Consider the following 10,510-nt stretch of genomic DNA (forward strand, 5'->3'; position numbering starts at 1 on the left):
CAGGGGACACCGGTTCATGCCCCTGTCCGGGAAGATCCCACATGCCGCGGAGCGGCTGGGCCCGTGAGCCATGGCCGCTGAGCCTGTGCGTCCGGAGCCTGTGCTCCACAACGGGAGAGGCCACAACAGTGAGAGGCCTGCATACAGCAAAAAAAAAAAAAAAAAAGCAGAAACAAAATAATGAGTGTTCACTGAACTGTACTTTTAGTTAAGGGAGCAAAATCTTTGTACAAATCATGAAAAGACATGGCTCAATAGCCTCTTAGTCTTCTGACTGTAACCACGGTTCCCTGAGTCACTACAAAGAAAGAAATGAGTTAAACTTGGGAGAATGTTTCAGTCTGGCAAGTACTGTTTCTAATGTTTGCATTTTCTCTCTTCTCTTTCTCTGACCTCTTCTTTTATACATGCTTCTTCAGGTGCTTCAGATCTCTTTTCAACATACCTGGCCAGGTGTCAACAGTATCTGTCCAGTATTCCTGACTCTCTGTGCCTGGAACTTCTAGAAAACATCTTCTCATTGCTCCTTATCACTTCTGCTGATCTTCACCCAGAGCCTCACCTGCCCGAGGACTACGCTGAGGATGATGACGCTGAGGGGAAGGGCCCGTCGGGTTTGAGGTCCCCGTCAGAGAGCCCTCAGCACATAGCACAGCCTGAGAGGAGGTCAGAACAGGGTTTCCTGGGGGCCTCCAGGAGCCTGGCCTACACAGTTCCAAGCTCTCTGAAGGCAGAGCCAAAAGACAGTTCCCCAGAGCCTCACAGGCACAGCTTTTTGGACCTAAAGCACTTTACTAGCGGTATCAGTGGGTTCCTGGCTGATGAATATGTAATAGGGGCCTTCCTCAGGCTGCTCCAGGAGCAGCTGGATGAGCTAAGCGGCCGCAGCTCCCCCGAGAAGCCAAAGCTGCTTGAAGGCCAGAGTGGCTTGGGCAGCAGCAGCAGAGACGGACTGCAGAGCCGCCTGCACCAGTTCTCCAAGGTTCTCTCTGAGGCCCAGTGGAGGTACAAGGTGGTGACCAGCAACCAGGGCTCAGGTGAGAGGAGATAACAGAAAGGGAGGAGGGAGAAAAGTCTCGGGAACGTGGGACAGCTAGGAGTGCATGGAGTCACACTAGTTCAGGGCATATCGCCATGGCCACTTGTGTCAGAACTCCGGGGTACCGCTCAGTGTCGCACAGGCCAGTCCAGATCTTCCCCTACCTGTTACCCCAGGAGGTGGGTCAAATCAAAACTGATCACTTTCAGAAGGGGGAGGGGCAACATAGGAGTAGGGGAGTAAGAGGTACAAACTATTAGATATAAAATAAGCTACAAGGATATATTGTACAACACGGAGTACAGCCAATATTTTAACTATAAATGGAGTATAGCCTTTAAGAATTGTGAATCGCGATCTTGTACACCTGTAACATATAATATTGTACAGCAACAATACTTCAGTTGAAAAAAAAATTGATCACCCTCCCGTATGACCCGCTGGGTTTGCTGTTTCAGAGGAGCAACCCTCCCGAAGATACCGGCCCATCATCACATGGCACCCCAGTCTCCGCCGGGGTCGTCGGACAAGAAGGAGCCGGGCAGGTAATCTGAAGAACTCTCTCCAGCCTCCTTCCCACAAGCGGCAAATGGTATAGTGCCACTTGTCTAATATTCTTCAAGATAAAGCAGTTCTTAAAGTACCTTAACACTAATGATAAAGATAAGATCTTAAAGTATCTTAAAGCAGTTTTTTAAGATAAGATGCAAACAAAAGTGATCTAAGATTATCCTAATCCCACTCCCCCAAAGTAACCCTTGCTAATAGTTTTCTTCCAAAAATTCTCCATGAAATACAAGCATGTATATCATTTTAGATATACAGATGCATCATACTACATAGAGAGAACTGCAACTTTCTTTTTTCATTTATATCCTCTTACACATGCAAACATATCACACTCTATATTGAGAACTCACTTCTCTTCACTTATTTTAAAGGCTGCTTAGTAATCCATTGTCATATGTACCCTTTTGTGGGCATTTAAATTGTTTCCAGTTTTTTACTATTATAAATAATGCTACAGTAAACGACCTTGTACGTATGTCTGCGCATACTTGTGTGAGTATATCTATAGGATAAGTCCCTAGCAGTATAATATAGAAGGTCAAAGTATATGTGGGTATAAATACAGATATAACAAATTGCCCCCAAAAAAGGTGGACCAATTTACATTCCCATCACCTGTATGTAAGTGCCTATTTGCATATACATTCAACAAAACTGAGTAGTATCAGGTTTCTTCTTAGTCTTTGCCAATATGATTAATATAGTAATGGTGTGTCATTGTTTTAATACTAATTTTTAGTTTGAGATTGAATGTCTTTTCATATATTTATTGGCCATTTATATTTTTCAGTCTAAGGTACACGTTTTCTGTTGGGTTTGTCTTTCTTGTTGAATTGTAAGAAGCTCTTTATACCTTAAGGAAAATATTCTGTCATTTTGTGCTACAAGTTTTGCTCCATTTTGTCTTTTGACTTTGAGTTTTTCTAAAGGAGTTTAACACAGAAGCATTATAGAGAAGTATTAAATTTTTAGGTAATCAAATTTCCATTATGGGTTTTGGTAGTTTTTAAATAATAGGGAGTTCATAAAGAGTTTCCTGTGTGCTAAAAAAAATACTAGGTATCTTGAGGGAGGTGAATGAGGCATAAACCAGGACTTTGCCTTCAAGGAATTTATAATTTATCTGCATAGACAGTATACATGAAAAACTTAAACTGCCCGGAGGCACAGCCTGAAAACAGAAGAGATCTCATGGACAGGGAGGTCAGCGTAGTCTACAAAGGCAGAGAAACAGGTTTTCTGAAAGAGTTGGTCTTAGAAGAATGAGTAGGCTTTAGCTAAGTGGCAACAGGAGACATGAACATGCTGGCTGGGGTGGAGACTACCATGAGAGAAACATGGAAAACGTAAAGGCTGAGCCCCTTAAGTTGCTCAGTTAATTGGTTTGAGTCAGTTTGCATCCACCTGACCCATCCCGCCCAGAATGCACAATCCATCTTCCCTTTTCCTACAGCTGTAGGAAAGCAGGTGTTGAGAAGAAGATGCTTTTTCTCCAGGACTTTAAATATCATGGTCTTTTTTTATATATATATTAATTTATTTATTTATTTGGCTGTGTTGGGTCTTTGTTGCTGCACGTGGGCTTTCTCTAGTTGCAGTGAGCAGGAGCTACTCTTCCTTGCGGTGCGCGGGCTTCTCTAGTTGTGGCTCAGTAGTTGTGGCTCGCGGGCTCTAGAGTGCAGGCTCAGTAGTTGTGGCGCATGGGCTTTGTTGCTCCGCGGCACGTGGGATCTTCCCGGACCAGAGCTCGAACCCGTGTCCCCTGCATTGGCAGGCGGATTCTTAACCACTGCACCACCAGGGAAGTCCCAATATCATGGTCTTTGATCAGCCTGGCCTTATACTTTGGTTCCCTACTTTTTCAACTATGAGGACAACTTCTATGTCAGAAAATTTTGTGACCCTCTTTGGCACCGTACTGGTTCCATGTCATAATAGTTGTGCTTTAATTTTTTTTTCAGACTATTGTCAGTGCTTAGTGAGCAATGGGGGTCGCTGACCCCTAGAAGTAACTTGAAAGCTCCTGGGGCTCTGAGACCCAGAGACTGGAAACCACTGATATAAGCTACTATCCAAATGAGCACTGGGACCATATTAAGCCCACCCCTGTACCTTTGGTCTGTAGGAATTTGCATTTTACTGTAAAAGGAGCCACTGGTATAGTAGCTACCCATTATTTTCTCACTCTACCCAGATCTCAGCTTTCAAGCCAACTTCTCACTTTCTACACTGTAAGGCACTGATGGTTGATTTTCTCTCTTTCCTCCTAATACCTCTAGATGGCCAGGACAGAGGTTCCAACCCATCCCTGGAAAGTACAAATAGTGAGCTGAGCACAAGTACTTCAGGTATGGGGGGGTCCCAACCAGTTGCCAACTTCCAGCAGCTTTGCCCTCATAAAGAGTTGCCATACACCACGGTGTGAAAACCTGGACTGAGCAGTTCATGCTTGTGTTCAGTGGGGAAAGGGCTGTTTCACTATCAGCTGAGTTACCCATCATTAGAGAGAAACAGGTGAATACCCGAGGGAGGTTGTTGGTACATAAGTCTTATATTCAAAGATGATAACATATTAACAGATACACACTACCATATATAAAATAGACAAACTACGAGGATTTACTGTATAGCACAGGGAACTATATTCAATTTCTTATAATAATCAATAATGGAAAAGAATTTAAAAAGAAGAATGTATATAAATAAATATATATATATATATATAACTGAATCACTTTACTGTACACCTGAAACTAACACAATATTGTAAGTCAACTATACTTCAATTTAAAAAAAAAGAAAGAGAAAGATAGCATAGGTATGCACTTCATTTGAGGAAAATTCAAGATCCATTTACAGACCTTTTAGAGAAGGACTTTGAGAAGATAGGAGTTTGGCAGCAGGTGACAGAATAGTTTTTCCTCAATTTCTATCCCTTCCTTGGCCCCCCACATTCTTGTGTCCCGACAGAGGGAAGTCTGAGCACTGCATCTGGGAAGAATGAGCTGGATGGCCGGTTGCAGCCTCAGCCTCAAAGTTCACTCATCCGCATGATGTTCTCCCCACCTGAGTCACTGCTGGCATCCTGCATCCTCCGGGGGAACTTCGCAGAAGCCCATCAGGTGAGGCGGGTACTTGTGCAGCAGGTGTTAGGAGCCTAGGCTCTACTTTGTCACAGTAAAGAACGCTAAGGTAGCCCTTTGCTGTCTGGGACCCGCGGGGCATCAGGTAAAGCCAGATGCTTGTGCAAGCAGAGCTAGTCGGGCGCACCTGAGGGGCCACGTCTAGCAGAAGCAGGAGGGAGTTTCCATGTATGGAGCCTGATCTTGAGCATTGTGGATTTCAAGATCCAGAAGGAGGAGATTTAAGCTGTTGAATCATTTGTTTGTATTCAGAACATAAAACAGTTTTTTAACAAGATAAAAGAAAACATTCGGCCACAGTCAAGACGTTGAAATATTTTTGTTTCTTGTAGTCCTTTTCTGAACACATATGTGGTTTTACATAGTTAGAAATCACTATGCAAACAATTTTTAATAATAAATAGATTTCCAGTTTAACATACAGGAAGTGTAGGGAGCTAGCAAATTAGAATGTTGTGTAGAGAAAAGTGCAGGGAGTCGAAACCAGAAAGACTCTACTCCCTCTGAGCTTTGACGTCCTCATCTGAAACTTGGAGTTAAATATAATACCTGCTTGTGCTACCTCTTGGAATGTTAAGCGGATTATGTGCAAGCTGTGAGAAATACAAGAATCCTTTGCTATTGCTTAAATTTAAAAGCATAAAAGCCCACTCTTCTAGTTTTTAAAACTCTCTTGATATATTTATGACGCTTGCACTGGTCCCTTAACACATAGGTCAGAATCTTTCTTTCATGTGAGTTTACTTGTTGAGGAATAAATCATGGAAACATCTAGGTGATTGGATAATTTTTACTTAACTTCCTCTGATACATTTTAAATCCTGTACTTTAATGATAATGATAATTCTATCCCTCTGGGAAGGACAGGACCCTCACCAGCCTTTCTGACACCCAAACCAAGAGGAAGTCAGTTGCGAGCCCCCTGATGCTTTACCGCTAAATGTCCTCACTTCCTCTATCCTTTCCTGGGGCTTTGATCTTTTCTTTTTTTCGTTTTTCTTTTTTGATAAATGGTTTTATTTTTAAACCTGGTTACAGAGCAAGTTGTGCATATTTATAAGAAAAGACCAAAAAGTATTAACCAGAAAATAAAATTAGTTTTTTAAAAAATTTTTTTTGCGGTACATGGGCCTCTCACTGTTGCGGCCTCTCCCGTTGCGGAGCACAGGCTCCGGACGCGCAGGCTCAGCGGCCATGGCTCACGGGCCCAGCCGCTCCGCGACATGTGGGATCTTCCCGGACCGGGGCATGAACCCGTGTCCCCTGCATCGGCAGGCGGACTCTCAACCACTGCGCCACCAGGGAAGCCCTAAAATTACTTTTAACCTTTTGTCCAGAACAACCAATACTAAAGATAAAAGCATATTTTTGCCAATGTTTTTCCAAGATGTATGTGACTTTTATATAGAGCCAAGATCATTTTGAATCTAAAACTTAGTGCCTTTTTTACATTATAATATAAGCATTTGCCTATAACTGATTTGAGTGACCTTATGATAGTCTGATCTAGTAGCTGCATTTGACCATTCCCTGTTAACTCACATTTATTTTCAACCTGGTAATAGTTGTAGTGAATAGTGTCAAGATTATCACCTTTATACATTGACTTTTGAATTATTTCCTTAAGAAAGTTTTTCATAAAAACGACTGAGTCAAAGAATATAAACATTTTTAAAGCTCTGTAGACTGCCAAATTGCTTTTCAAAAAGGTTGTGACAGTTCATTCCGCCACCACCCCCTGAGGGTTTATTTTTACACTTTGTCATTATGGTAGATGCAAGGTAGTATTAATGTTAAATTCCCTGAATTACTGGGAAGGGAAAACATTTTTTTCCTGTGTATTTTCTCTTTGAAATTGTCCACATCTTTTGCCTATTTTCTGCTGGGGCTTCAGTGGCCTCTCTTGCTGACTTTTACGAGTTATTTCTACATTTGACCTACTCTTTGAATGTCCAGTGTTCTTCCAGCCCCACAAAGCAGATGTCTTAGGGCCAGAGTCTGATGACTAGCAAGATCTCAGATCTGTAGACACTCTCCACCTCAGTGGGCCTGCCGCAAGCCACACTCCTTCCTCTCCTGTGGCAGGTGGTGTTCACATTCAACCTGAAGTCCTCGCCCAGCTCCGGGGAGCTGCTGTTCATGGAGCGCTACCAGGAGGTCATCCAGGAGCTGGCCCGAGTAGAGCACAAGATCGAAAACCAGAACTCGGACGGGGGTACTGGCACCATCCGAAGAACAGGCAGCGGCCGCTCAACTCTGCAGGCCATTGGCAGCGCTGCAGCCGCAGGTCCGGCTTCCCTGTTGCCAGGTGGTGAGGGAGCTGCGGGAGGAGGGTATGGGGGAAAAACCACCCAAATCAGAGGCTTATCATGAAGGTGAGCAGAAACCTAGAGAAGGACGCTTGCCTTGAAGAACAGCAGTCCTGACACCTCCAGAGTCATTTTCTAGCTGTGCCTAACCTCGCCGACCACGGTGGTCACTTACCTGCCCCTCGAGCTTGTCCCACGTGACTTACACTGAAGAGTGTGAATGCAGTTTCCACCATGTGTTTTGATGGCCATTAATCTTGGGATTTGGGGAATTGCTTATTTTCTTCCCATGTAATCATTCAGGGATAAAGCATATTATTCTACTTTTCTAGCAAGTGAAGAAGTTGTATCTAACACCTGTGGCCTGGGATTCACAGATGTCAATTCCCACCCTTGGCTGCACTGCAGAAAGGGCTCATCCTTTCATTATTTCTTGAAAGTGGAATCTTGTCCCATATTTTTACATCTCTTGCTGGTCTAGGCTCTATATATCAAGTTACCATCACTTGTTGCTCCTTCTATAAGCTCCCAGAGATTTTCTTTACATCCTTTTTGTGTTTAATATAAATGAGCTCTTCCAACAAGTACTATTTTCTACCTTGCTTTTTTAGTGATGTACCTTAGAGATCTTTTCTGATGAGCACACACAGATCTGCCTCATTTCATCCTACTTTTAGATCCCATTTGGATCTAAACTCCACCTTTTTGAGTTTCTCTTGGTCTTTCTTTCCATGCCATTGTTTTGATGCCGTAAGAGTGGGCTGTAATTATGGTCTTGATATGCATAGATGGTATACTGTGCAGAAGGACCTCAGACATTTTTTGAAATAACTACTTTTCAAAATAAAAGTGCTAGTGAGAGTCATTTTAACCTCTTGCCTTGTATCCCACTGCTGGGTGTCCAGGGATGGTATTCTACTCCATCTCTGATGTGACCGACAAGCTGCTCAGCACCTCGGGAGACCCCATCCCCACCCTCCAGGAGGACTTCTGGATAAGCAATAGCCCAGTGGAGCCCACTGCCCCCCTGAGAGAGGTTCTGGAAGACCTCAGCCCCCCCGCCATGGCTGCATTTGACCTGGCTTGCTCTCAGTGCCAGCTCTGGAAAACCGGCAAGCAGCTCTTGGAGACAGCTGAACGGCGCCTGAACAGCAGCCTTGAGAGTCGGGGTGAGCGTGCTGCTTTTGCTTGATCCCTTAATTCTCAGATGAGGCGATGGGGTTCTGAGATGCTTAATAATCGTGCAAGAAGGAAGTTATCAGGGAAGGAGGGACGGGGAGAAGGATTATTAGTTCATTTCCTCATGTCCGGTCTGGCAACTTAAATATAGTTTACTGAGAGTCTCGCCTTCTTAACAGATATAGCAAATTCCAGTCATTTGGGGAAATTCTCTTCTGGTTTATAGATAAATTCAAGGAAGAAATATACATTCAAAAATGGTACCAATGGAATTTGTGCCCTTAAACTGCATACCTCCTCCAGAGTGAATCCCACTTAACCTAAAACCTGAGTCTCAAGCTTGTAAACCAGGTATAAGAGAAAAGTTAGTGGATCACAGTTGGAGGGAGTATTGTACCTTGAGGTTAATAATATCCCAGAATGTGTACATGGAATTCTTGGAGGAATGAAGGTAGAGGAATGTGAAGAAAGAATTAGGCAAAGTTCCACTCCCCACCCATCCTTGATACACACACCCAGCATTGGAAGGACTGACCAGGGAGAGAGAAAGAAACATGTTCTCTCTGAGTAATATGGAGGGATGAATGGTGAATAGATACGATATGAATAGCCTCCCTTAGGTTCAGTGATTCGATGGGTGAACTCACAGGACTCAGCATATAGTCATACTCAGGGCTACGAATTATTTCATCAAAAGGACACAAAGCAAAATTCGCAAAGGGGAAAGGTTCATGGGGTAAAGTCTGGAGGAAATCAGACACAAGCTTCCAAGAGTCCTCTCCCACTGGAGTCACACGGGATGTGCTTAACTCCTCCAGCAATGAGTTGTGACAACAAACAAGTGTGAAGTGTTGTCTACTGGAAGCTCATTAGTGAGCCAGTGCCTAAGGTTTTTATTGGGAGCTGGTGACAGAGGGACCCTCTGCCCAGCATGTACCAAAATTCCAGGCTCTCAGGAGGAAGGCAGGTGTTCAGCATAAACCACGTTGTACAAACAGTTTAGGCACAATCAGTCGCTCTCATCATTTAGAGAAAGTTTTATATCAGTGTAGGAAACCGTTTACCAGTCAAGTTCACAGACACCAACCAGGGACCAACCTTGCAAGCAGCCCTTTCTAAGGATAGCAGTCTCAGGCCTGCTGTGATAACTATTCTGGACACCCTTCCAAATCACTTCTGAGCTGTTGATTTAAAAGTCCTTTAACACTGACATAGTCCTTCTAGGAAAGTATGCCGTGGCATACACAATGCTGTTTTTATCGAACAATTTCCCTCTCCCTCGTCTAGTACATATATTCTAAAATGAATGGAAATATTATCCAAGCTATTAATAATATTCAAGCTGACTGGTTTCATGCCAATCAATCAGGAATTAACTTAGTACCTACTGCATTTCCAGATTATCCCAAGTATATGGGAGTACAGGAGAGGTATGAGGAATAATCTCTGTCCATAAAGTTATTTATAGTCTAGTCAGGGTGTCAAGATACAGATAAGATCCCAGCTCAAGTTCTCAGCTGAAGGAAGTACCAAGGCAAATGCACAAGAAGTGCCTGATCGGCTTGGGACAGCGATTCCCTAGGAATGCCAGAGCTTCTGGGTCTGCTGCTGTGGACAGCTGAGGCATCTTGCCAGAGGTAACCCTGGAACAGTGGGCATGGAATAAGCCCAGTATGCTGGTTGTCATGAAAAATGGCACAGCGTATGTTTCTTCCTCAATATTGGAGAAGATAAAACTTCACAAGTAAATACAGGACTGAGTGTCAATCTCTGAAAGTACCTTATTTTTTTCTGCATTCCTTCTCGATTCATCCTGTTTCCAGGTCGCCGGCTAGACCACGTATTCCTCAGTGCTGATGGCATTCGAGGTTTTCCAAGCGTTCTTCAGCAGATCAGTAAGATTCTCAATTACCCATTTCTGTCAGCCGGACAAATCAAACCAGGTGAGCTGCTTTACTACCCCTTTTTAACCTCCCAGCCTCGGAACATGAGGTCAGCATCAGACCTCACTTTTTCTTTCTCATTTGCTCTCCGTAGAGAGTGTAGAGGAAAAGGGGGGAGGTCCCCCACGGTGCAGCATTGCTGAGCTGCTTCAGATGTGTTGGCCCAGCCTCACCGAGGACTGTGTCGCTAGCCACGCTACCCTCTCCCAGCAGCTGGAGCAGATCCTTCAGTCACTGAGAGAAGCACTACAGCTGCCAGGTACAGGCCCGACTGCATGGGAGCAGATGAGGTTGAAATGGGGAGAGGACACAGTGGAACGGGAAAGA

General features: G+C 43.9%; 1 protein-coding gene across 4 annotated transcripts in view; it reads left to right on the forward strand.

The window, feature by feature from the left end:
* The window catches only part of ZFYVE26 (zinc finger FYVE-type containing 26), a 61,502-nt gene that overhangs the window by 14,693 nt on the left and 36,299 nt on the right, over nt 1-10,510 (forward strand). For all 4 annotated transcript variants that reach the window (XM_024761863.1, XM_024761866.1, XM_024761864.1 and 1 more), the window contains 8 exons: nt 420-1,037; nt 1,498-1,584; nt 3,889-3,957; nt 4,580-4,731; nt 6,838-7,039; nt 7,967-8,230; nt 10,064-10,183; nt 10,278-10,442. In XM_024761863.1, coding sequence (XP_024617631.1) covers nt 420-1,037; nt 1,498-1,584; nt 3,889-3,957; nt 4,580-4,731; nt 6,838-7,039; nt 7,967-8,230; nt 10,064-10,183; nt 10,278-10,442 — 1,677 coding nt within the window. The remainder of the gene's footprint in view (nt 1-419; nt 1,038-1,497; nt 1,585-3,888; nt 3,958-4,579; nt 4,732-6,837; nt 7,040-7,966; nt 8,231-10,063; nt 10,184-10,277; nt 10,443-10,510) is intronic.

The sequence above is a fragment of the Neophocaena asiaeorientalis genome, unplaced genomic scaffold, assembly GCF_003031525.2.
Source record: "Neophocaena asiaeorientalis asiaeorientalis breed wild unplaced genomic scaffold, Neophocaena_asiaeorientalis_V1.1 scaffold936, whole genome shotgun sequence".
NCBI classification, from domain to species: domain Eukaryota; kingdom Metazoa; phylum Chordata; class Mammalia; order Artiodactyla; family Phocoenidae; genus Neophocaena; species Neophocaena asiaeorientalis.